The following is a 27,908-nucleotide window of genomic DNA, read 5'->3' as shown; positions in this document are numbered from 1 at the left end:
TTTAGTTTAGTTCAAAACCAAACTTGGACGTTCGCAGCATTATCAGCCCAAGTGTTTCTCTTGCCTTCACAGGTTCCACAGAATGTGTTTATAAATCGCAAGGAAACTTTTGATGAAGCTGCTGGAAGTTTGGAGTTCAGTTAAATTGTGGGTTTTGAAACTTGGAGTTTCAAAAAATATTTTTCACAGCTCTGCTGATGAGGCATTTCATTAGCCTTGGAGCCTACACTGACTGAAAAAATAACTTTTACTATAGGTTCCTCACAAGCGTTTAATCTCCTTTCACTTTTATTTCTTCCATCTGATAGAATGAATCACTCTCCTCCCATCACTGGTGTTGTCCAAGAGTTATTCTGTCACACAACACAGCAACCTTTACTGAACCACAAAGACTTGCAGGTCAAAAAAGGCCTGTTAATTTTACCCTTAAAAAAAAATTTGTAATTACTGTATAGCAAGATCACGCAGAAAATCCTATCTTACACTAGGTTCCTAAGCCTCTTAAAACTGTTCTATCCCATGGCTGTGGGTTTGCTGGTGACAAATGTTTTATGGGCATATTTTAGTAGACACCCGTCTAAAATCTGGTCTTAATAGTCAGATGCTAAATTGGAACCAGAGCAGCAGAAAAACCAGATTTGAAACGTGTTTCTAAGGGTTTGTTTTTACTTTCAGTTGAGACTGCCTTCTCTCATCTTTTGTACTGCTGTCAAAAGGGCCACTCTCATGGTTGTTCAAACTCCATGCTTCTTGACAGGAACAGTTGGACCCCTCTTCAATGATTTTCAGATGAAACGGCTCCCAAACCTCCAGAGCTTTAACTTGTAGTTATTAGGCCCTTTGAAATAGCAACACATTAATCAGCTGAAATCAAGTGGTCCTTTCTCCAAGGCTGTGATATTGCTGTTGTCTTTTAGGTAGAGCTCTAGTCTAAATATTAGTTTCAAGAGCTCTTTTTTTTTCTTTCCCTCTAGCTAGGTCTATCACATTCCTGTTTCTATTTTGATCATTGTTTTAGAATGCTGTGAATTAAAGTGCTCACTTCTATAATAGGCTTTTATACTCCCAAATTGCATTAAAAGGAGTACTGAAGAAAACTTGCTTCTGCTACTTTAACTCTTACTTTAGAAATTGGCTGCTGTGCTTTTAACTTCTCCCGTGCACAGTGTGAAGCCCAGCAGAAAAAGTATCAATTATGTAATGGATTCTGTCTGACAACTTGGTATAACAACAAGAAACATTGAAAAATTAATTGGTTTGTTGAAACTGGATCATTTGAAACAGGGCCATGGTTTGTGTCCCTGACTTCTGTGGTACTGGGAAAGTGATTTGAACCTGTTAATGGATTCCCTTGCTGGTTTATGTAATAGGCAAAAGACAGACTGAGGATGACAAGAAATCAAGAAGATACTCTTCCTTGCATTAGGAATTATTTACATCAGCAACTGAAGCATTCTTGAGTTTTGGCAAAAAAAAAAATATTGATAAGAAAATAATTTAGGGAGCATAATTCAAGGCCTTCTCCCAGGGATAAAGTATCACTGAGGAGAGAGTAAAAACATCCATGATTGAAGACCTTGTCATTTGGGGAGTGGGTATCTGTGACACAGGGCTGGTGGTGCTGTGGTCAGTGTCAGAGAGCTGCCTGAAAGTTGATAAAATAGGACATGGGCCTGCTTGGGTTCTGCTTTGAAAACTGATGCTGCAGAACTACTCAGAAGGCTGTTGGAACAACAGAAATATTTCTATTCGCTCTATAAACACGCTCTGAACTTTTATTATGTACTGTATGTTCACAGCAATCATTTCCCATACCTCCGAGGCTAAATAATTTCTGAATAGCTAAATCAATTTGTCTTGTGTCTGTGTCGTGTCACAGTAATGAAAGTTCCCTGTACTGTGGCAATAGCAGCAAAGCAGCTCTTGTTAAGGAGATGTGGGAGCTCCATCAAAGCTTCACTGTCTGGGTTATAACTCAGCAGCTGATTAACCAGTCAGCACTAGAAAGGAAGAAACAGCATGCCCCAGCTACCCATTGAGCCTACAGTGAGATTTTGTAATTAAGTTTGAAGCTTTATTTGAGGTCTGAAACTTAATAATACACAAAATGTACTGTAAGATCTAAAATCACCAAGGTCTTGATTCCGTAGCTTGCCTGAATGACCTGTGATTTGCAAGGTTGTGTTGCACTTGCAGCTGAGCAGGGTGATGTTCACATAGGATGGTGACAGATGCACTAAAACTGGGTCAAGTCCTGCAATTGAGTGAATGAAGAGAGGTTCTTCAAGAGCTTCATTGACTCCTTGTAGGACTTTGCCTGGCTGGCTGCTGGTGGGATCTTTTTGCTGCATCCAGAGAAGGCTGAGTTTGCTTGTACCCCAGGGACGTGGTGCAAATGCAACCCCCTCCCATGGGCTGAGGCAAATGTTTTGAATTAATACCTGGAAATAGGAATTTCTATGAAAGGAATTTAGGTAAGGATTGGATATATGTTTATATGTATGTCCTTTTTTTAAATCTATGTGTACATTGGAAGGATACCTGTGGAGATATATACAATAACAGGTCCTCATTCTTTGAAGGAACATTTAGGGTAGGACAGAAGCTGTTAGCACCTTCACTTTGTCTTAAAAGACAAGAATATCCAAGGGAGTTGGAGTAACTTCAGAAGAACTTGTTCAGGTTAGAACTTTTCATTTATGGGAGATATTTTAGTTGGGAATATCAACATTTTTGAAGGTTTTATTAGCTAAAGTTATGCAAGACTCCTATAAGACAAATCAAGTACCAATTCTTGGCCTGGATTCATGTGTTTCTGTTGCCTTGCTTACATACTAAATGTGGCTGTGTGAATCATTATCACTTCTAATTTTTTAGTATGTTGAAAAACAGGATCAAAAAGGGATAAAAAAACCAAAAAACGAAACCAAATAGTCTTCCACATTCCTGTGCTGCAAATCAATAGCATGGGGATATATTTCCTGGATGTCAGCCCATTTTGTAAATGAATATATCTCAAAGATTGCTTTACTGGCCAACAAATGCCAGGAACAGGATGACAGTGTAATTCTTTGCATAGCAACAGCTAACATAAAATCAGGTGCACTCCAGAAAATGCAAGTGCTGTTTGGGCAAGGTTATGGATACAAGCATTGTTTCTTGGTTTATGTTTGGCCCATGGTAGGTATTAACTGGCCATTTGGCTGATGTCAGACAAGTATTTTTGTTTAAAAAGCTAAAACAGCTGCTGTTTTTGGGGGATGTAAATTCTCACACTGCTGAATGCAATTGAGAGTGTTTCTTTGGTACAGTGTGGCTACACTTTCAGGTCCATAACACAAAATACATTGCCATAAATATCCCATTCTACAACTGCCAGCATTGTCTTCATATGTAGTATTTGGCAGGCCAAGGATGAGGGAAGGTGGAGATTTAGCTTCCTCATCACCCATACAGTTTTCCCTTTGTTGTTATTTGAGATACTTTTCCTGGATTTGGCTCATTTCCATTTACCTGTATTATTCTAAAATGTGATTGTAGTTTCTGATCAAACCAGCTTCTTTAGGCGAAAGAAAAATCAGAAAAACGTGTTTGTGCCTTGTCTTTGAAGGAGATTGCTTAAAATAGCTTCAAGTTGCTACCAGCATTAGAGAGTTCTGGAAACACTATGTATGAGTAGAAAAGGAAATGGGATCACAACATACATTTTATGGCAGTTCTGGATTTAGTTTATTAACTTTGCATTGCCAGCCTCTCAAGTTTGCAGTCTGTTCAGGTGTTGTTGGTACTTGTAAGATAGGATAGTTTTGCTTGATACAGTTCTTTGGAAAAATCCTGTGTGCTTTTTAGATCCCCATCGTGTTCTTTGTGTTAGTTTGGCTTCTGGTTGTGCTTTTAGTGGGTTTTGTCAGATACCAGTCCAAACACACACTTATACTGTTTTTTAGGAAAAGAGGCTCCAAAGAACCAGTGACATCAGAATATACTGTGCACAAGAGTGGAGACTAACTAGGCTGCCTGGAACCCTTTCCAAAATAATGCATTGTGTGCCACCCAAGGCCTTGCCTCCTGCAAGGTGACAGTCCTTCCTCTGTGCTGCTGTGAGCACAGGTGGTTTAATGTGAAGATGCATTTGCTGATCATCCCCTGTGGAGTGACAAGGGAGCTCCGTGGCTCCTCCAGCACGAGAGGAAAATGCTCTTTCCTAGCCAGGGAAAGACCCCCCTGGCAGATAGTGTTTGATGAAGTGAAGCAGGTTTGCCTCTCTAAGTGCATCTGTTGTACACCAGCAGTAAGGACAAAAGGCTTTCAGGGTCCCAGGAAGGAGTGGAGAAAGCCTCTGGACTGACCTCGTGTTCATGACCTTCTCCTTCCCCAGGTACAGGAGAGGAGAAGCAGCCTAATGAACTCCCACAGAACAGAGGGAGGAGGTTTCTTTATAATAATTTAAAATAATAATAACCTGAAGGAGGTTAGCAGAGACTGAAGGATGAATGTGCAGTGATAATTAATGACTGACAGCCTTTCTTACGTGTCTTTCTCTTTCAACACTTGTTTCTCCCAGGTGTTTGTGGTTACTGTCTGGACTGTGGAGCTGTACATGGTGCCCCTGGCCTTGCTGGTGCTCTTTGCATACAACTTCTCCCTTGTCACCACAGGGAAGGTCAATAATGCCCAGGATGCCCAGGCAAGTAGAGTGGCAGTCACATTTCTGGCAGCCCTGATTTGCCCCTGAGTTTTAATGGCATTAAGGTTGTGTAGCTAAGCAGCACTTCTGTTTCAAAGTTACTGAAAAGAAACCTCAATTCTCTCCGTTTTCATTATTCAATTAAAGCAATAAACCCTTCAGAGTTGTAGGAGAAGATGAGAGTGTGTAGGAGGAGGGTTTCACTTATTAAATAACTACAAACGTTTTTAAGTTGAATTAAGAAAGGTTTGCAAAGAAGAAAGTTCCTAAAAGCCATTCCCCTCCTGCCATTACACTTTACAACACACTAATGATTCATGTTTCACAGAAAAGTCAATAGCATCCAAAAGAGAATGTAGTTCTTTTAAACCTTGTCCTGTGATCTGAGGTCTTAAGAAGCTTTTATTCTTCCTTCCCACCCCCAGCTCTTAAAATGCAATTTTTTCCCCCAGAAGTTTAGCCTTTTGGTTTTAACTTGGGAGAAAGAAAGGTTTAAATACAGAAATAATCACCAGGTGTGACAAAGTGCTACTGTTGGGGTGTGAAATGATTGTTTGATGTTGACCACTGTCTTTAACAATGATAACTGGAGCTAGAAAGGAGAGTAAATTCTTGAATGTCCATAATACCTTGTTTTTAAAAGTGAAATAAATACAGTAATGAAATGGAAGTTAAAGGAGCACTTCCTTCTAACTTTTGATTAAAAGATGATTGACATTGGTGATCATGAATAATACTTATAACTGTACAAAGGCATAATATCCTAGAATTTAAAAAGTCAATAGCTGGTTTAATACTTTTAGTGTGAAAATTTGCTCCTGGTTTAGTTTCCATCCACTCCCAAGTGGAAAGATTCTTAGAAAACAGGAGAAGTTGCATTATCCAGACCAGGGGATGCTTAATTTGAAAACATGGTAAAAGAAATGCCTTTCTCCAGTTTCAGCCAAGTCCAGAATAATGCAGAAAGATACTGTGTGTCCTCAATGACTACTTGATTTCATCAAGAAAAGCAGAACTTCCCATGTGGGAGAATCCCAGGCAAACATATGTTTTTGTTTTTAATACAAAAGGCAGTAAAAAATAGCAATAATAACTTACCCAGAAAAAAAAAAAAAATACACAGTGTTCCTTCCAGCCCCTTCCCACATCCTGTGGTGAGTTTGTTGCATGTTCAGGTGAGCAGAGTCTCACATAAAACAAAAAAAATTAAGCAGAGCATCATTTAGGTGGACTGCAGAAAGGCTGTTTCTAAAAATTGTGGTACTACTAAAGAAAGGTCCATCAGGAATTTGGCTCTGTTCCTGTCACACATTCTGTAAGCAATGCCATGCCATGAAATTCAGGGGTGCATTTTGCATAAGCAACATCACACGTCTGCCAAAGTGCTTTGCAGGATTGGGATCATATGGAACAAGTAGTCAAAGTGCCTTTAATATTACCTGATTCCTTTTTTATGTGTGTCTATGATTCTAACCATCTGTAGGTCAAAAATAGACAATCAGGTGCTAGCCTGAGTCACATCTGTCCTGCAGATGAGAAAAGGGTTTCTTCAAAATGCCAATGCTTTTTACACAGTCATTTATTTATTTTCTGCTTCTTCAGGCCTTGGCTGGATATTCACTGCCTTTGGTTTTTGTGTGCCAGCACTCACATTTTGTGTATACAGAGGAATGCAAGCAAGAGTCTTTGCAAAAGTGAACCTTAAATTCTCTCTGATTTCTGTGCTATAAAATGTGAATAACAGTATTAACCTTGTACTCCTGATCCACTTGCCAGGAGGCTAAATTCAGGAATATTGGTAAAATGTTTTATGATTTACAGATGGGGAGCTTCTATAGAAATTTAAACCATGATCAGTGTTAATTTAGCTGATCAGGGTATTCTAGAGAGCCAAAGAATAAATATGGGTATCTGAACTCCCAGTACCTTTTACATCCTAGATACAACTACTTTTCAGAGGAAAAAAAGAAATTAAAAAAACTCAAAAGAGAAACACCCAACCCCCTAAGAAACCCTAAATCCAAACCATCTTTTTATTGTGATTCTTCACATTCTTTGCATGTTTGCTGTATTTAAACTTGTAGTACACAGATTCAAATGTAGCTATTAAATAACCAAGAAAAAAACTGGAGGACCCCGTTAAAGGCTCAGTTTATTAAATACCTGAATTGAAAGCCAAGTGCTCCTAATTCCAAGCCTTTGCCAAGTCTTTTGTTTTCTGTCCTACCTGTCAGCACAGAAGTTAAAAGGAGGAAATAATGCTGCATAGAAATCTGCCTGTGATTCTATGTGAGATTGATTATGTTCATACTAATGTGTTTTCTAAAGTCTGATGTTTCAGTAATGGCCCTAAAGGGAGGGAGCAGTCATTGTGGCAGTGGGGATGGAACAAGTTGAGTATAGAGTCCTCAGCCTTGACATACCAGTTGGTTCATTTGCAAGACTGAGAACAAAGCTGTTTACAGATAGTAAAAGTTGGCAATGTGTTTGAAAGCCTGTTGCCTTCAGATTACTGGACACAGCCACTAATGCTTTATTTAGACTTAAAATTTGTATAGGGTATTGCTTGCTCTGTTCAGAATACCACAAAAAAAAAAAAAAAAGAAAGGTCCTTGAATATAAAACATGGTTTTGGAAAGGAGAAAATGGTGGGTTTTTTTAATGACTTTCAATAGCAATGGGAGAAAATTGTATAGTGAAACGTTGTGGGAGTATCATAAGCTTTTTGAACATTGCCTGTCACTAAAAAATAAGAGTTATGTTTTGTAATATGGACATCTGCTTCTGCAGGAGCTTATGGGCTTGGATGAAGATGAGGATGAAGATGATAAGGTAAGCATATCTCATGATTGTGTTGGCTAGAATAGGAGGGAAGGTGGGAGAACACAAACAAATAATCCCTCCATAAATCTTCAGTTATTATCTGTATTGGCTGGGAAAACAGTTGTCAGCAGTTTGCTGCTTGGCAGGTTTGGAAGAAGGAAGGGGTTGGTTTGTGTAACATGGCACAGTGCTGTGCAAAACCTGAGCAGCAAGTGATGTGGGCAGAGATCAGCCCCAGGCTGTGCCCGACCCTACAGTGGCACACACTCGTGAATGTGCACCTGCAGGGTGTGAGTGGGTGGAGGAGGTGCAAAGGTGGGCACAAGCATGTGCAATCCCCCCTCCCTGCTGTTCAGAGTGCTGGATGACATTCCCTACTAATGGCCTTCCCCAAACGATTTGGCATTTCCACTTCAGTAGGCCAGAATTGGTGTGATTTGTGGAGGGCTGGTTAGAATTTTCTCAGCAGTTCTTTCAGAGCCTGGGAAAAAAAAAAATAAAAAAGTTTTAGTTCAGCGGCTGAAATGTGGAAAGAATTGGAATTGGCAAGGCCTGTTTTTTATTTTATTGGAACATACTTACTCATTCTTCTCACTGTGAAAAATTCATTGGATTTTTTTCCAAGTTTATCAAACCACAGTGACAAATGATAAAAGGATTAGAGGGCATGACATATGAAGAAAGATTAAGAGAACTTAATGTATACAGCTTGAAAAAACATAAGTAAGTGAAGGAGGATCTGATAATCTATAAATACTTTAAAGCTAAAAGGTGAGGAATTATTTAACGAGCAACAGCATGCAAAGGAACATTAGCTGTTAGGAAGAAAATGTTCATGAGGGGATGTGAAGCTTTCAAATTGCATACTAAGTTAATAAGACTCTTCCTGAATATTCTATGTTTTAAAAATGCTACAGTGAAATTGTTGATCATTAAGAGGTAAATCAATAACTCAGCTAGCAAGTGCACCTTAACTCTTCTCAGTCACAGACCCTGGGATTGAAGCTCAGCAGACTAATTGATGGGAACAGTTATTTAAATTTAACTTGCTCTTCCGCTGTGGTTATATTTTAATGAGCAACTAGAAATCCATCAAAGTTATAAAGTGAAGTTTAGGCAATCCAGCTGAATTACAGGTTTCTTGCAACACACAATAGTTGTTTAAATGTTCTCATTTATAATTTACTCTTTGCATTGTAAAATTCGTCAACTGAATGGGCCAATATCTGAAAATCATCAGAAGTTGCTAAATGAAAGTTGCATCTTTTTCAAAAGCATCTATGTACTTGTAAAAGTCAGTCATTTTTATTCAGTGAGTACCTTGTTCTAGACACCTGTAAATATTATTTGTGTGATGCCTAAAGGTGTAACTTATTCACTGGAACAATCCCATTTACTTTTTTCTATTTTAATATTTCTGATTTTCCCTTGCAAGTGCTGAGGTGGGAAAAGAGAAGTAAGAATGTATTAAACAGGTATCAAATCATCTGTTTCCTGTGGTGTGCAATATATTAGTTGCTGCAATGCTAAAATATTCTAGGTTACATTTACCCTGCATTTAACTCCAATGACTTTGGTTCTCTCTACAAATACAACTGAGTCACTTCAATATGGATTTAGTGATTTTTGCCTCCCCCCAAGCAGCTTCACTGTCATTCCCTTTCTTAGTTTATTTTAACTAAGTGTGCAGGTTTGGTGAAACTCCTGAGAGTCAGTGCTGAGCTGTTGATGGTTTGGCCCTACAATTTTGTGATGGGAGCTGCCTCTCTCTGCATTTCACACACACTCCACCACTCTGGCACACAGAGCTGGTAGCACTGGCTAAAGCCTCTCCCAGCAGACACCCCAGAAGGCTTTCTCATGAAGATAACACTTCACATCCCAACATTACTGTCATAACTCATAATTCATTCTAATTGTTATGGCTCTATGGAATTATGACAGAGTTGCCAGGAGAGACAATTGCCAGCCCCTACATTTGTCCCATGTCCAGTGCTGTGCAGAATTGCTTTAATTTCTTTACTGTGCCCTGTACAGCAGTGATGGGGCATGCTTGCACTCCCATGACTTGCATCTTTAAGTACATTAGGTTATTCTAAGTCACTTTTCCAAGTCTGAGGGTGGCCAATGCTCTCTGGGGAGTGTAAGAAAAATGTAATTTTATGACACTATCTCATGGCAATGTCAACATTTAAACAGACAACTCTGCTTTAAAAAGAAGTCTGTGTATTTTTTTTTCCCCTCCCTAATACAAGAGCTCCCAAAGTTGAAATCTGCTAGTTGGGTTGTGGTGTACGAGGTCACTGTTTCTGTTTCCTGTCATCCTGCTGTATCAAAATAGTCACACACAGAGCCCTTCTGGGTTCTGCTGCCTGTTAGACATAACAGACCGTGCTTCTGGGAATTGTAACACACCCTTGAAGAGATGAACTGTTTACAAATTATAAATACACAGACACTTAGTTCAAAAACCCAAGAGCAGATTAACTCCCTCCACCTAGACTATCTGTCTTAAATGACAGGGCTTAATTGCTGACTCCCCCATCCTTTCCTGCTCTGCCCTCCCCACATACCAGCATGGAGGGCTGTAAAAGATAGCAGTGCTGTGTCCCTTTGGCACGAGCTCTTCCATGAATAAATGCCCTCTCAGATTTGTGCCATCTTGGACACACAGTTCAGGCTGTGTCCTGTCAGCTCTGGGGTCTGTCAGGCTCAGTAAGGATTATTTCAAAATTACATCACTGGCATCTTTGGTCTGCCAGTAAGAAGGTATAGGCAAGCTGCATGCAGCTCAGTTTAATTTGTCTGATTGTTTACCAGTTCTAGTAATTTTATTTTGTTGTTTTTTGTTTTTTTTTATTTTCTGTTTCTGATCATGACTGTGGAGTTTCAAGAGTAGACAGTTACCCTGTGAATGATTGTGTCATAGCACCTGACTGGAAGGAGCCTTGGAATCTTCTCCATTGTCTGAATAAAAGTTTACATCTCCACAACAGACAAAACTTAATTTACTACTCTTTTCAGGTCTGGTAACTGATTCAAAAGAGTATCAGAGACAAAATTAAATCAACAATAATTCCTGTGTGGGGTTTTTGTTGGCTTTTTGGGGGGTTCTTTGGAGAGTTTCTGTCCTGTGGTGAGCCAGTGTAGTCCTGTTTGACTATGCAGTGTAACAGGGAAGAATCAAATGATAATGTGGCTTTAAGCCAAGTTATTTGGCAATTTCCAAGAAATGTTTAGTATCTCATGTATTGGGAAAAAAACCAACCAAACAAAACTAGAAGTGGAAAAAATCACCAAATAATAAGAATTCAATGCCTTTAATGTAGGAGAACTCTGTCAAAAATAGGTACCAAAGATATACAAAGTTTTATGAACACAATTCAAAAAGACTCCAGCCGAACAAATTAAAGTCAAATTCATCCAGTAGCAAACAGCTGACATTTTCCATTTGAGTTAGATTCAGCATGTGGAAACCTTCCGTATGGATCTTATTTGTACGGGTGGATTACGATGAAAATTACATTAATTTTCTCTGCAGTAAAGGTCAGTAATTGAAACATGAACCAAGAGTCTATTGTGTAAGATGCTATATCCCCATACTTAGGAAAGGTCATTCAAGACAATATCATCTCATTGTTTTCTTCCCTGGAAGTATAAATAATTTCATTAGTTTTTTCTTTTTCTCTTCAATGCAACAATTGCAATATAATATTTCAACATCCCCCATTAAGATTGCTGAAGAGAAATGATGGTAAGGACTTGAAAATGCCCTTTGATACACAGGGTATGTTCAGACTGGCAAGGAGCATCTATGTCCTCCACAAAATTATGGGCAAAAAGGCCCAGTTCAGGGCTTGATGTGGTTTTGCTTTTCACTTTTCCTGGGAGCCTTCTTTGTACAAGAAACTGGAAATTAAAATGGTCTCTTGTTAAAATCTTATTTGCACAGCAGCATTGTCTAGGGCTGGTCTTATCCATGGGCATCCCATAAATTGGCACAGTTCTTACATCAGTGCCATGAGCCACCTATTCATAGGTTTAGAGGTGATAGGGGAGAGGAGTTGAAAATGGGTTCTTGCAGAGAAGTTTTAGATATCCTCACAAAGAAATTTTAGCAGCCCTATGGCACTCCAGAAGTCTCCGTCTTAGAGAGAATTACCTACCTAGATGTAGGTAAAAGCCAACACTGCAACTTTTCTAAAACTCTGGAGGAATATTAAGTGGCACTAGGCAGGCCACAGGGCTGAGCACATGAGCCTCAGGGAGTTCTCCTCTCTTAAAAATTCCAACTATTTAAAATGTTGTTAAATTCCATTTTGAATTGCTTAGATATATTAATAGATCTCTCTTTCTTCTGTACCCCAAATTGCTAAAGATCATTACCTAGATTATAGATGATGATCCAGTAGTTTTAAGTCTTAATAACCATGTGATTGTTCTTAAGTCTCATGTGTTTTCAGAAGAAAGCACTTATTTTGACAAAATTTATTTTCTTTCCCTTTCCGTTTTTTAAATCAAAGACGACTGATGACTTTTTATCTCCATTCAGGATTGATTCTTGTTGCGTTTTAAGCATGTGTTCCTCACCTGAATTGTGTTTTATTCTATTGTGACTGCTGATATTGCTTGAAAACTAGTGGCAATACCAGTGAATTTTGGGTTACTTTACATGTCTGTGAAAACGTGAGCAAGTACAGGAAATGCTTCTTAATCCCCCTGCATTTCATGTCTGTGCATAGAAAAATAAACTGAATTGCAACCTAGGGTTTTTCACATAGGATTTTTCTTGGGCTTGGCTTAGGAGACTTTTGCTGGATTCCTGTGCATGGATGAAATTCATCTAATGTCAGCAGAGAAAGTGCAGGCATGGCTGGACCAGGCATGGAGTGGTCAATCTTCTTCCCTTCAGAGAGTGTTCCCAGCCTGAGCTAGGATGATGTGCTATTGCTTTCCAAATGTGTCCTTTTAATACCAACACTGCTCTCCTTCATTCCAGTCTGAAGTGATTCTATTGGCTCTGGTGGAATTATTCCAGATTTCACACCTTTTTAACTGAGAGCATAAATTGACCTGTATGTGTTGCATTTCCTCTATTTGGTAATTATTTCAAGCGCGCTCAGATTCGCTGAATTTCCACAGGCAGGCACATTTGCAGCATGGTGTTAATAAACAGAAAGATCCTGTGATGCACAGTTTCAGGGCTGCAGGAGGCAGTTGCTCAGAGTTTGGCAGCGTCCCCTCGGCGTGCCCATGCTCCTGGAAGTGCAGGGGAGCTCTCCAGGCTGACTTTGCAGCACAGGGCAGGGCAGTGACTCAGCGAGGCAGATTGCTGAGCTCCTCTCAGCAATCCACCAAAGGCAGGAGCCAGTTCAAGGTTGCTGTGGTGACTGTTTGCAGAGCTCAGCCTGGAATTCATTTCAACTACCAAGAGGGTGTCTGTCACTCCATGGCTGCCACCTCCCACTGGAGCTTCGTTCTGCTGCTAGACTGGAGCATTAGCAAAGTGTTCTCTGCAGACCATGGAGGCCAGTGGACTGCTGTTGATACCCCATAAAATCCTTTTGGTTTCAGAAGTTCTTCATGGATGAGTATTTTGGCCCTAAGATGATGTTTGGCACAGGTTTTGCTGGACACCGGTAAGGTTGGAGTTTTGTAGTCCAGCAGAGACCAAGTTGCAAATTAAATCCAACTTTGGCTAACTCTGCTTTTCTCTAAATAACTACAGCATGTTTTGTTGAATTTTTTTTAAAGCAGAATAATAGTGGAGGGAAAAAGAATGCATGCCTGAGCTATTTTCCTTTCTTTTCCCTTTCCATCAATCTTGTTTGTTGCTAATACACTGAAGAATTAATAACTGGTACATTAGATAAATCCTGGTAAAACACTGCCCTAATGTGCTTGTAGCAGCAGTAGCATAATGAGACAGCTACTGTAAGAAAGCTAATCCTGAAAGTTAGGCCAGCCCAGGGCTAGGCAGACTAATTCTTCCAATCCCTGAAGATATTCAGGATTTTCATTCCTAACTGTGCTGCCTGTATTCTGTTTTCTTCCTCCTTTTGCATTAATTCATATTTATGTTTTCTCCTCCCCTTTTCCACATCTTTGCCCCCAAGTGTTCCTCAGCTTTATATATTGAGTTTCCCTTGGCACGCCAGAAATCTGCTGATGAATACCACTTGTTTGAAAGTTGCATGCAAGATTTTTCTCTGCAAGTGTTTTCTATGAAATCCAAGTGAGCAAGTCAAGCTTACCCATGGCTTCAAGCCTAACTTTTCGTTGTGTGCATATGATATTTGCAGTATACATCAGAAATACACTTAGAAAACAACAGCAAAAATTGTCTGTGCATTTGGAGCATCACTCACTGGTTTGGATGTATCCAGAGGAAAAATATTTGAAGGATAGATTTAAAAAATAGGAAACAGCTTTCTGTAAAGATGAAAGCTATTAATCATTGAAACAAATGATCAAAAGAATTAGGGGATCTCCACCATCCAGGCTTTGAATTCAGTAATGGATGCTTGGCTGGAGAAGAAGCACTAACGGGTGGCATTTGGCCTTTGTTCCAGAGCAGACGATTGAAGAATTTTGCCTTCAGTGTCTTCCCCCATAACTCTTAGGATTTTCCCTTGCAAGACCAGCTCTGACTGTTGTAGCTCACCCGTTGTGAATTGCTGGGGACATCCTGTCCTGGCCTGCCCCCTATTCCCACCCTTCTAAAGTCTTCAGCATTGGGAGCCCCTTCATGCTGTGGTTGTGTGAAGGTTTCTTTTGTAACTGATCCTAAATGTCTCAGAGCAGCATAAAGTTCCTTCCAGGGAAGGGAGATGCCAGAGCTGTGGTAACTCTTTAAGTGTGTTTATATGTCCTGTTTAACTGTTACATATTTCAGAAATAAAAAAAAATCTAGGAGCATCTTCCAGTACAGCAGAGATTTGATGTCTTCATTTCTGAGTTCAAGTTGATATGTGTTAGCTGGAGACAAAAGACTTAATTTCTGAAATTGCTGGATCTTGGTTAGTGTTGGGTTTTTTTCCCTCTCCCCTGACATGTTTAATCATTTGTAAACCCCCTTTTGTTATTTTGTTCAGGCAATTAATGTAGAAATGAAGAGTTCTTAAATCAGGATATGCAAGGCAGAGTTGAAGTAACACACTGATTATATAATTAATTCTCAGTTGTAAATTCATTTTGATGGAGTTAATTCTTTCCCAGAGGCTGAGGACTAGTTTTGGTCCACCCACAGTGCTGTAATCAGCTAAGAAATAAAGGAGAAATAGGCCTTGAATTAATGGAAGTTATCACAACTGGTTTTAGGGAAATAATGCCAGAAACAGGCAGGATATTCCATTTTCAATACATACAAAAGCTTTTGAACTTTGATCTTAAACTATTGGTATCCAAATCCAGTTTTGAAGCAGTATAATACATTGAGTCCAAAAGAAATCAGAGAGGAATGATACCTGAAGAGGATGGAGAAGAATTGTCTGGGTGGTGGCACCTTGCATGGATAAGGAATTGTCATCCTGGTGAACTCTTACTGCTTCTGACAGTGCTTTGTGAGGTGCTGGCTTCACAAAGCATAAACAATGCTTCAAAACATAAATAATTTGGAAAATCCCATTTCTTTTGCTTCTTCTGTCTACTTCTCTGCTGCTTAAGCAGTGACCTAATAATCCTGTCCCTGTGTTTAGACTGCAGGTTTCCAGAACAAGAACAACAATAACAAAGAAATGATGTTGACAAATTCCCAGTATTTTCTCACAATTATGCACACTGTGCATACACACAGTTGCAGCCTATATTTCTCTCAAATAACTGATTTTATTTACAAGTTTTTCTAATCCCAGGGTGTCTCTGCCCTTACATTGCTTGGCTGTATTTTGCATCAGAAATTGAAAGCACTGTTGTCCAGGGGTGTTTTAGCCTGCAGCCAGGTGAGCATGAGCAGTTGTCATAATTTAGGGACTGGCAGTTTCTGGTTTATTGTCTGGCTCTGCTCCGTGGCTGCAGCAGGAGTTGTGTTGTGTTGGTTAAACTGCATTATCACCACATCTCTGAGCTCCATGAGGACGTGTAAATGAAGTCAGCATGATGCAGACAGAGCTGGCAGATGATCTGCCTTGCAGCTCTGGGCAGCAAGAGTAGGCTTGCCCTGCAATATCACTTAATTAAGTGGTTTCTTTACCCCTCTGCCTGAATTTGGACAGAATGAAATTCCCACTGTCTGGTTTTCCATGAGCTGCTCCCCAAGCTGCTTCCAAGTTTGGTGGGAAAAAAGCCAACTATGGCTAAAGGACTGTTGTACCATCCCAGTGAGGAAATAGTTAAATATAATTTCAGTGTGTCATTTACATTTGAGCCTAACGAGATTATAACTGGAGCTGTGTGAAAATGACTTTTTGGTGCTATTTTCACATAAACTGACTATTTATTTATTTATTTTGTTCTGGGGTTATTTCACACCCCAAGGGTTTCATTTTTGTTGGTTGTTTTATTAATGTAAAAATACTCATTTTCACACCCAAATGTGTGATTATTTAAAATGCTGCTTCTATTCATTGTGCACTGACTTGCAACCTAAAGGCAAATATTCAAATGTCTGGAGCTTGATAACTCCATGGTGGTTTTGGCTGGCTTTTTAAACTCAAAAATTGCTGGGGAGAGAAATGGGCAGTAAGTAATTCAAAGTGGTGTTAGGGCTGCATTCCCATGCCTGCCTCTCAGCATCCAGGGATGGGTCAGAGGTTATTCCAGCACCCTCTGTAGAGTGATGCTCTGTCTCAGCCCCACACAGACCCTCTCCCAGCATGGTGGTGCCAAAATGCTGGAAGAAGAGCCCTCACCTCTGTGGCCCTGTGTGATTTTAAGTAGCCTCTGACCCTATCCTGCATGGAGGAATAATGGGGATGACAGCACAGAGGCAGAATTGCAGCAGTGTTGTTGCACAAGTCTCTGGCCCTGGCTCATTCCCACCCACCCTTTTCTCTACCTTGGCTGGTGTGGGCCATGGAGAGCAGGGACACAAAATGTTCCTTACCATCATCTCCCCTCTTTGGGAACAGATTGGTTAAAACACATCTTAAAATGTTTTGTTGGTTTGTTTTGTGTTGTTTTATTTTTTTTTTTTCTAAATTGGACTGATTTTTAAGTGTCTAAATGTGATGTAAAATCAGTGTCCAGGGCTCTGCATTTTGTAATAAGTGAATGTTTTGCTGATTTCTTGCTAGAATATCTGCAACCATGCCAATTTGCATGCCTGTATGTGTGTTAGATTGCTGGCAAAGAAATGCTGAATGCTGATAATTGTATACTGGTTTTCAAGCCTGATTTAAGTAATTTTGATTTTTAATTCATTCTGTGCTTCCTTTTTATTTCTGCACATGTGTAGTAATGTCCTGTAGTGTTGTTGCCTAAAATAAGCTGTAAGACAAGAAGTTGAGATGGCCGCTGTAAAGGGAAAATAACATTTTTTCTTTTGATCCTTTTTTTTTCCCCCCCAGTAAAAGAATAAATCTCTGTATACAGAATGCTCAAAAAAATATTGCACTCACTATCTTGCTGCTAATTTATATACACAAACCAGCATGGCTGTAGGAAGCCTACAAAGCTCAGAAAAGGGATATTTAGAAGTTCTGCACAAGAATATTTTTGTTCTCTGAGCAGGCAGCACTCCACACCAGGGGTGCTCAGCACCTCTTGTGCTTTGGCATCCAATTGTGTGAAATCCTGGTTGAGATCCTGCAGTCAAATTGTGTTAGAAGATGAAGAAACCTCTGCCCATGTTTTGAGGAAAAGGAAGAAAAAAGGGATTTATACAAATGATGTCAGTTCTATGTGATAAACCCAGAGTGTTCATTCTGTCCTTCCCTCAGTGAAATACTTGAGGTCATGGGTGGATGAACAGTGCTGGAAATCGTAGTTTCACCATATGTCTGTGAACACCCCAGCAAATTATTAAAATATGTGGTTTTCTGGTTGTTTCTTTTGATTAGGAATCTGAGAAAAAGGGGCTAATTGAGAGAATCCACATGGTCCAAGAGATCATCATAGCTGTTCAAAGCATCCTGGAAGAAATAGCATCGTTTGGAGAGAGGATTAAAAAGTAAGTAATATTTTTTCTTGCTTGACCATGATTTGGACAGATGCAGAGCCAAAGGGATCAAGGTGGAGTAATTGTCTTGCTCTAAAAGTGCAGCAGGATAAGTTGACCAGTCCCATCACTGCTTTTTCTCTTACAGTCTTTTATTAAAAAAAAAACCTTTGCAGAGCGCAGAGAAGAGGAGAAGCAGTGTTCTTTATTGGTGTAGCTTCCATGTTTGCCTGAATTTCTGGTCTTGCTCGTTTGTGATGGGGTGGGGAGTCATGGATGCCACAGATACTGCCTGAAGATGTGGGCACAGATAAATCAGGCATTTCTTTTCAGTCCCATCACAGAAAGTGGGCACTGATGGTCAGTGTTGCCTTTCCCACGCCCTCCCATCCTGACCTGGCCGTGGGGGTTGCCAGTCACTTGTGTCCCTGGCCAACACATTGATCTGCTTCTGTCTTTCCCATTTTGAGCTGTCTGCTTCCTGCTGGTGCCACGAGGAAGCCCAAAGGGGTTTTTCAGGGTCTCATGGCAAAGGGGGGAGGCACAGAGGGTATTCCTGACCTTACAAAGGAGGGAGGTGAAGAGCCTAAAAAAAAAAAAAATCCCACACACAAACACACACAAACCTTTTACGACTCAGTCTTTATTGGAGCTTAATTGATCCATATTGTTGTCTGTTTTGAACACAAAGTGATGGTTTGTGACCAAGCCTCACTTTAATGAGGAGCTGGGTTCAAGCTAAAAATACAGCAACCACATGTGCTGTGGTGCCCCTTTGGACACCCCAGCTGGGGTGGAAGTGGCCCAGAGATGTATTCCAGTCTATGAACAGGGCACTGTTCTGCCCAGCTGCGTGGCAGGAAGACTCAAAGCACTTAAACACTATTAATTCTTGTATTCATTTTGGTAACAATGGTCTTAAAGAACACGTTGGGTATTAATGTGGACGCCCGATGTAATTTCAGAAGAATTCTGTTGTAGCTCGGCAGTGATGTGCCATTAAAAATTGCTATCAAAGTTTTTTTTTGTAAGTGACAGACTGAATTGTGCTACAGTTTCCGTCTGTCACTCCAGTTACACAATCATAGGGAGTTTTCATAGTTTAACTCAATTGAGCTGTTTTGCTTTTTTTTTTTTTTTTTGCTTTAACTTAAGCTACATTGATTGATAATGATGGGTCCTCTCCCACCTATTTTTACTTAATATTTAATACGTCTATTGAAGCTTAAATGTAATTTTTGAAGCGTCCTATTAATTTTATCTGTCAAGGGAAGTTTGTCTTATTTTATAGTCCAGATTCATTCTCTCTTCTTCCTACTCCCCATCATTGTGATGAAGTTAGCAGGCAGATTGTGTGAAGTAGAGATGCCCAGATCCATAAATCCACCTGTGGACTAACAGGCATCCTTGTAGTCCAGGTATCTCAACATTTGGTGCAGGGCATAGGGTTATGTCTTACAAGGGCACAGGGGGACAAAGTGATTTCCAAGATGTGTTAGCAGTGGCTTCTCACCTTCAGTCCATCATTGACTTGCAGATGAGAGATCTGAATGAAATAAAATCCTGTTTTTCACCTACGATGTGGCCAAAGTCTGAAATGCTGTAGTAGCTGAGCCTTTCCAGAGTGCTCCTCTTGGAGAAATCTGATGTGGATTGTTGGAATGCAGAAGCTTGGGATGCTGCTGATTATCCCAGCCAGCCTCCTATATTCAGTGTAGTGAAGAATTGCTGAAAATGTAAAGATATAGGAGAACATGCATATGTATATAGACAGATTCATATAGAATATTATGGCCTAATGTTATACAGAGAAATTGCTCGAACTGCCCTTTCACAGTTTGGCATCATAATTAATCCAGTGCAAATTATTTGTTGGGGCTGACTGGCTACCTGCCACACCTGGGTTGTGCACTGGACACACATCTCATGTCATCTCTACTGTGGCCCAGTGGAGCTGGCTCAGCCCAGTCTCCAGATCAGATAATCTGCTCATGAATAATGGAGAGCTGACTGGAGATCAGAGATGTGTAACAAGTGTGACACATAGAAGAAGAAACAAAAACAACTCACTGACACGCCTAACAACTTCAGTGAGCTCCCCAGGGCTCCTCTTTTCTTATCACGATATCTGTCTCTCAGATATCTCCCTTAATCCATTATAACATCCAGATGTAGGAATCCACCTTCCAAAGGGTCTGCAATTTACAGCATATCTGAGCGCTGCAAAGAGATCATTACATTATTATTGGGTAGCAGAGCACAAAGAGTGTCCAACAGAAATGTTGAGAGGGATTGTGTTTTTTTCCCTACAGCACATTCAACTGGACGGTGCCTTTCCTCTCTGTTCTGGCCTGCTTGGTCCTGGCAGCAGCAACAGTTATTTTGTATTTTATACCACTGAGGTACATTGTTTTAATCTGGGGTAAGTACTCCACTGTGTTTCATTTGTATGAGATAAATAAATATATGTCTACAGAGTGAAATCAAACAAGCTTTAAACGACCTGTTACACAGCCAAACAAGTGCTGTTGCTTAGAGGTGAATAAAGATGCTATGAACTTCTTAAAATTACCATTTCTCCCCCCTGGGTTATCCGATAATTTGGTTTTCTTAGGGTTCTTTATAAGTTTCCAACAGCACCACAAGAAGAGCATTAGCCCAGATAAGCTACTTTCAGTGTTATTATTCTTCTGCAGGAAAGTAATTAGTTTCCTGGTGCTGGATCCCTCCAGCTGGGAAATGGTAGGAAGTGGACAAGATGTGTTTGCAGAGCTGGACTGTGTAGATTTGGGGCCCTGGGAGCATTTTGGGTCTGAGTATCCTGGCAGTCAGGACAGGCTGTCCCCAGTGGGACACACTGAGCATCTCCTTTGGTCAGGTCTCAGAAAGTACTTGTGTGATGATACATAATGAACTAAAAGAGAAGCCTTTAAAAAGTAAAACTTTCCTGATGGCTTTGTGAAGAAATGTGAGATCATCTTTCATAGGAGATGGCATTCAAGGGCATAGGACTAAGGGGAATGGCTTTAAACAGAAAGAGGGCAGGTTTAGATTAGATAGGAGGAAGAAATTCTTCATGTGAGGGTGGTGAGGCTTTGGCACAGGTGTCCAGAGAAGCTGTGAATGCCCCATTTCTGGAAGTGTCCAAAGCCAGGTTGGACAGGGCTTGGAACAGCCTGTTTTAGTGTTTTAGTTGGCAGGAGCTTGGATTGGGAGATGGTCTGTAGGACACGTTCCAACCCCAACCATTCTATAATTCCAGCTGCTGAAGACTTTCTACATCTCCAAATGACATCCTGTCTCATTTAGGGTGCTAACTTTTGTCTCAGCCTTAAGGTAGAAGGATGTGCAGGTAAATCCTCAGTGACCTGCAGAAGCTCAGCCCTGATGTGGCTCTGAGTTGTAGGGACCCCCTGTCACCCCTGGGGCTGAGCCATCAGCTGCTGTCTTGGATGTAGAAAAGGGAGGGAATGAGAAGGTGGCATTAAAAAAAAAAAAAAAAAGCCATTCTTGGGCAACAGCAACAAAGAAATAAAGGATTAAATCAAACAAAAGAAAGGGCAAAAGGAAAGGGGAGAAATTGCTGGGAGTAAAAAGTTCAGTAACAAAATATTGTTGTTCTTGTATGGAAGACATGGTGAGTACATGAAAACTATACATCCATTCAACATCATCTAGAGTGACAGGGCCTTCAAATATGATACATGTTAAACAACTACCCTGTGGCAAGGCCTCAAAAGACCTTATGGTATTTTCTGTTTTTTAAAAATCAGGTACACAGAAAATTGTGTTGTCATTTTGCTACAAGTATATGGCTGAAAAGCTGAATCTCAGATGTGAAGCAGGTACATTTCAGGGAGAGGAGAAGGCTGGAGCAGCCATCACATTTGAAATCACTTTCAGGGAAAACACTATGAGATTTTGGACAGGGGCATGATGGAATTGAATGCTGTATTATGATCCTCAGAGGCAACCACATTTGAATTTTTTGCTATTCTTGAAAATACGTTAGCTGATTTTCTTCACCTGTAAGACCTTGAGAGAGGCAAGAGAAGACCTTATGAACTTCACAATAATATGAATGTTACACTCCCATGGATCTTCTGTCCAGACTAGGGACCACCTCTGCCAACTGAAGCTTAACCAAGTCCATAGAGATGGACTGCTTTTGCTGCAGTTAATGAGTCTAATTATTCACACAAAGATCAAAGTAAAGTAAACCTTGTGGTAAGGTTTTACAGTGTCCCACAGCATTGTAATATGGTCAGTGTGGCAAATGTGGCTCTGCTAAAAGGGAATAAGCCATGAGGGATGGGGAAGGGAAGCTTTCATTTTCTGAAGAAATGGAAGGAAAAAAAGCCTTTTCCCCAATTATTTTAATTTTGTCATGTAGGGTAGCAGATTTAGCAGCATACTTGGTTTTCTATGTGTGTGTTGTCCGTATAGTATCCCCCAGAATGAATTCATGCTTCAATTGATTTTCACCACGTTGTTGGCAACACATGATCCCAAAAGTAGAGAAACACCTCTATCAATAATATCCTCCACTTCCTCCAGGAAGCACTTGTGAGTGATTCCACGTGACAGGGAACATGTGTGTGGCTTTAAGTCTGAGGCACTGTTTTCACACTAATTTTTACTTGTGAATTCCCTTTCCCTTTTTCACCTTGCCTGAACAAATTAAGAGGGAGGGAGTAGAAAAGGGTCGTAACATTTTGTATGCCTTTATTTATTTTTTTTTGCTTATCCTAGGCATAAATAAATTTACTAAGAAGCTTAGAAATCCCTATGCCATCGACAATAATGAGCTACTAGATTTCCTCTCCAGGGTACCATCTGATGTTCAAAAGGTAAGTAATGAATGGCCAGAGCCAACAGAGGCAAGGAGTGACACTGAGAGCGGCTGGGCGCTCCGTTGGGGAATACAATGCCAAAGACTTTTGAATAACAGTGATAAGGAATCTGGGGAAAATCCACAAAGGGAGGGGGAGAGAGTGTTAGAAGAGAGGGGAGCCAAAATCCTTTGTCAGAAGGATAAAATGATTGCAGAAAAATTATCCTGAAAAGACCTACTTAAAAATGATCTGGAAAATCACTCAGCGTGGTTACTGAGCTATGGTTTTTGTCACCTTTCTGCTCTGGTATTTGTACAGAGGGAGGAGAAAAATAGTCTCTTTGATAGAGATAACCATCCAAAAGGATTTGCTGAATTCTCCTTTTTCTCAAGATAGGGGGAGGAGTGGGAGGGGGGGAATTATTTCTGTGACATTGTGCTTGAGCTCCAGGCCTCCTTTGGACAATGCCCTGCTCATCTTTTTCTTTAAAGAAAACCCTGAAATGTGTTTAAAATACTCTACAGTTGATCAGATCAATCTTCTACCATTATGGAATTATAACTTTTAATCTAACCAGAATCTATCCTCCCTCAGTTTCAGTCAAGTCTTGTGTCTTCTCCCATTTCTTTGAAACAACAACATTGTCTTCAGCAATCTCGCCTATCTTCCTGGAAATTATTTGAACTAAAAATCCTTTTGAATGTTGAGATCTGTTTATTTCTATTGGAGGAGGGAAAATAGTCTTGCTGGGTAATGAAGCCACACAATATAAAGGATTCTTTCTTTTGTTTTAAGTAACTGGAATCTGTGTCCCCAGGCCCTGATCCTGATGCCCAGGATCCCTCTGACACTGTACCTTTCTCTGTGAATTGTGACACTTTCCCTGTGAGGTGCTGCTCACTGGGAATGAGTGAATTACAATCTCAACTGTAGTGACTTTATATGTTAGAGACAGAAACTGAATTGCTCACATGCAGTGTTGAAGCAGGGTTGGAAAAAGCTTCTGGTGACATTTATTTCAAGAGGCCACCAGACTGGTTGGTGTCAGCACTAATAATTGGGAAGATCTCACCATGGACTGGTGGGAGGAAAAAGGATAAGCAGGAACATTCATAGAGCCATTAAGTTTCAGTGTATTTTTATGTGTTGTCACTGCTCTTGTAGAGGCCACTGGATTTGCAGTGATGGTTTGCATATGCCCTTTAAGTGTTTATGTTTAAAGATAAGCTGCATTTCTATTTATGCTTTATTTAACATTTACACTTACAGCATTTCCTTGAGTGGTTTCTATCATATACTGGGATCCTTTGAGCTCTCCAAGGAGAATGATCACCATTTTCTATGGGAGGAATGATAAAAGTTCCTTGGATGGGACAAACCTTGGAGTTTTCAACTAGTGCTGAAATTAGTGACAGCCACACACTTTAGGGACAAGTCATTCATGGAAGCTCCAAAGCCCCTGTCTGCTTTGTTTTATGGGCTATCAAAGCATCAGCATTTCACTGGGGTGCTGCAGTGAGTTAGAAATTATTCCTGCCTGTACAGTACCCATTTACAACCACATGTTGGGCAAAAGACAGAGGAGGAGTGAAAAAGGTGGCGTGTTCAGCCAAATTTTCCCCATGATTTCAGTGGGAATACTTTTGTCTCGCACAACAGAAATTGGAGATTACACCATCCTTCACAGTTATATGTTTTAATCATTATATTGTGTATGAATTAGGTTTAAAAGGTGGAGGTAGCTTTGTCCAGGTTCTGCTTGGGAGAATACTTTCCTTTTCTAAAATTATTAAGTATTTCAGGATCTCAGGGTCTGTATATGTTTTTGATAACTGTAATCTTACTGTCTATTGGGATCCACTTGAATTGAGACTCCTGAGAGAAGTTTATTAAACTAATAGGTTAATGCCACAAAGATAAGAAAAACAACTCCCAAACCAAAACAAACCCAAAAGATTGCTGAAATCAGGTAGAACCCCATGTATCTCATTAGAAAAATCTGCTTTTAATATTTTTGTTTCAAGAAATGATGCATGACTTCTCAAATCCTTCCTGCAATTAATCCCCCATGTTCCTGTGTTTAGAAAATGATTCATTACTTTTGAACCTTCCTTAGTTTCCCTGGCTTTGTCCTGGGGGAGCCATTAGCACACGCTGCAGCGAGCTAGAGTTACCTAAGTGCAGACGTCATGCCTGTTTGTTTTTACAGGTGCAGCACGCCGAATTGAAACCATCCAGCAGCTCCAGCCCCATCAGGAAGAAGAGGAGCACGCTGTAGGATGCAGTGGGGCTGGGAATGCAGCACCTCCCTCCCTGCACAGGCGTGCACACACAGCTCCCCTCCCCTCCTTCTCGCTTCAGAACAACGCCACAGCCACTGCCACAGACTTGCTCTTGCTTGGAAGATGTGGTTTTTGATAAACGCCTGTCTTGGGTTGTGGAATCCCAAAAAAGAGCAAGGTGAAGCGTGAATTAGTTTGTGGGATAGGGAGGAGAATGGGAGAGGATGGTGCAACTGCACCTTTTATTTTTCCTTTTTTTTTTCTTCCCCCTTTGATTGCAGAGACAAGGCTGGATGTGGCAGCACTCCCTGTGTTATGTAGGAAGAGATAATTCTGCTTAGTGTAGCAGATCAGCTGAGCTGATGTGAGGAGATGCTCTGAACCAGTTTTTAACATATCCAACAGATTTACATTAAGATATGAAAGCTATTCTTTTCTGAGTTAAATCACTGTGCCTAGAAAGGTTTAAGCTCTGAATTAACGAGTCTTTGATACCCATCTTCTGTTCAAGCAGTGTACATTTTAAAAAGTTTTTTATCATAATTAGCAGAAAGAGCTAGGAGCTCCAACAGTATCTCGATATTTCATCCAGCACTTGTGGGTTTTTCTTTTTCCTTTTTTTTCTCCTCCTTTTTTTTTAAAGCCCAGCCTGTGGTTAACTCTTTGTATACTGGAATCATCGGAGATCCATTGCTGGCAATGGATGCATGAAAACCTTATGCCATGAAAGGATTAAGAGAAAAGGCTAACTCAGTGACCTGAAAAGACTCTGTTGGCTTGCCTTTTATAATTCCATCTCATCAGATATTTTCAGCATAGCTGTTGTTTTCCTGTCTAAATCCAGAGGGGTCAACACTACAGATCCAAGAGGAAAAAAAAGCAAAAACACTTTATAGCCTTAAAGAAACAAGTGCTTGTGCAGAAGGAGAGCACGTGCCCAAAGAAGGGGTTGTGCTATAGTGTGCAGGCTTTGGTCCACCACTGGTGTCTTCTTGCACTCTTTCCTGGTGGTTCACAAGGAGAGGACCCAGAAGTGAAGTCAAGTGGAAACAGCAGTGGAAGGACAGAAGGAAGGACCCCATTTTGTGTTCTGTGAAGAATGTGATTTTTTGCTTGCTTACCAATCTTTTAGCAATTGTGCATTTGCTTTATGTATTTCAAAAAACCAGCATTAGTCAGGTTGTTTGGGAAGACTAAAACACAGAATCATGTGTAAAACCTGCTTAATTTTGGTGATACTGCAGCTCTTGGTCCTTTAGGTGCTGTGGGACATTTTAGGAATGATTTGTCACCACAAGTCATTGGTAGCATGAGAGCTGGAGTTGTTGCTTATGAATCCCAGGCAGGGATTACCACCAGCATTTCCTGGGGCAGTTGACAGTACACAAAGAAATACAGAAACCTGAGAGATAGGATTCTTTTTGGAAAAAAAAAAAAAAAAAAAAAAAAAAAAAGGCTTTGAAAGTCATCTAATAAAAAGTAAAATGGTTAAAACCTTGCTTATAGATTGGTGATTCAGATGGAGTTGTTTGTGGCTCCATAGCACAATCTTGTGGGCCCGTTCCAGGAATTTGAAGAAGGAAAACTAACAGCAGACTATCTTCCACTGGGTTATTAGCTAGATTCAGTAGTTTTTCATAAGTTTATTTTTCGAAGTCCCACTGTGCCTTTGAATAAGGACAGGCACATTTTCATATACTTGATTGGCTAAAGAATGTATTTTGCTCATGCAAAGCTGTGTGTAGCTGCAAATGGAAGGATTGAGGAAAGATTATCCTGGTTTAAAAGCCACAAAAATGCCTCTTTGTTTGCACGTGTGCTTGTGTACCCATGCATATACAGAGTTGTGTATAAAGAGTACATGTATAATGTATTTATAGGCGAGTGTGTGGGGGAAAATGGGTGAATATACAGATTTAAAAACCTTGAAAATGTTTATGAAAAATGCCAAAGATTCTAAAGCTTATCATCTCGCGTCTGTTCTTCTTCATTTTGTATCTTTCCCGGCATGTCTCTCTGGCTGAGCCAGATCTCTGCATGATTTGATTTACTTCAACTTAATGAAGCTGGTTGGAAAGAGCCTTGTAGAAATTACAAAATCTCCAGTAAATCTCCTTCTTGTACATACAATAGACGTCCACGGAACCCTTTTGTTAAACCAGTTTCTCAATCTTCTCTGTAAACAATGCCTCATTGTCTCGCTTAAAACTATCATCTGGTTTATCATACTGTAATCTTGTCATTTTGTAAGGACCAAAGTCAGGCATATTTGAGCAGGCGTGTGGGATCTGATTGTTGATTTGAGTGAAAACATTCAACTGCGGGAAAAACTGTTTATTTATTCAGAAACTCAGATTGATACTTTAGTAGTTTGAGGGGTTTTTCTTTAGGTTTTTCCACGTGGAACTGATTTCTGTTCAGGAGACAGGGTGATATATTTTTCTTTTTATTCTTCTTTTTTTTTTTTTTTTGGCTAGAAATGTTGGGTTTTAAAATAATTTGTGTTAATTGTTATGCTGGAGATATACCAAATGAAGGGGTTTGGATGATCCAGTACCTATGTGATGAGCTCTCTGTTTTGATAAATGCTGTTTGAAATACAATAAATATTTGAGGTTAAGATGATGCTTTTAATTTGTCTGGATTAGGAAATATGTTTCACATTTTTGCAAAATGCTCTGCTATATTATTTAGTATCTGACTGGGTAAGCAAGGACATCTCTTGGCAGTGCAGTGTAACAATTCAAACTGGGAATTTGCTTGGAGTAAGGAATGTAAGTGCATCTCCTGCTGCAGCAGGAAATGAGGTAAAGCCTCATCTCACCTGCCTACAACTCTAGGGGATTTCCTAGGCTCTACTTAAAGAAAAGAAGGGTTATGTTTCTGCACAGTCCACTTATCAAACTCTATATTCAGATTTGTTGTGCATTTCTTAAAGCAAGGCTACCTCTCTGTGTCCATTTTCTTGTGCAAATTACCAGTTTTTACATTTTTAATCTATTCTATGTATAGCATAGAAATCAAAAACTTACATTTTTTCTTCAAGGTCCTTGTTTCAGGGCACTTGTAGTCTAAGGTCTCTAAGAGCAGAACCCATTCAGAAGTTCCAGTCTAACTTTGGGTTTTTTGGATTGTAGAACCATGGAGATATGGGAATGTGGAGCATGTCCACTAACTCTATAGCA

At 40.1% G+C, this 27,908-nt stretch overlaps 1 protein-coding gene across 3 annotated transcripts in view; it reads left to right on the top strand.

The window, feature by feature from the left end:
• The window catches only part of MCTP2 (multiple C2 and transmembrane domain containing 2), a 351,696-nt gene extending 324,843 nt beyond the window's left edge, over window positions 1–26,853 (top strand). For all 3 annotated transcript variants that reach the window (XM_079318155.1, XM_079318154.1, XM_079318156.1), the window contains 6 exons: window positions 4,565–4,687; window positions 7,478–7,519; window positions 17,509–17,618; window positions 19,919–20,028; window positions 22,359–22,456; window positions 24,651–26,853. In XM_079318155.1, the coding sequence (XP_079174281.1) occupies window positions 4,565–4,687; window positions 7,478–7,519; window positions 17,509–17,618; window positions 19,919–20,028; window positions 22,359–22,456; window positions 24,651–24,719 (552 nt within the window). In that variant the 3' untranslated portion in view covers window positions 24,720–26,853. The remainder of the gene's footprint in view (window positions 1–4,564; window positions 4,688–7,477; window positions 7,520–17,508; window positions 17,619–19,918; window positions 20,029–22,358; window positions 22,457–24,650) is intronic.
• The last annotated feature ends 1,055 nt before the right edge of the window (window positions 26,854–27,908 follow it).

The sequence above is a fragment of the Erithacus rubecula genome, assembly GCF_903797595.1.
Source record: "Erithacus rubecula genome assembly, chromosome: 14".
NCBI lineage: Eukaryota > Metazoa > Chordata > Aves > Passeriformes > Muscicapidae > Erithacus > Erithacus rubecula.
The sequence above is the reverse complement of the archived record's forward strand: the minus strand, read 5'-3'. Positions and strand labels throughout refer to the sequence as shown.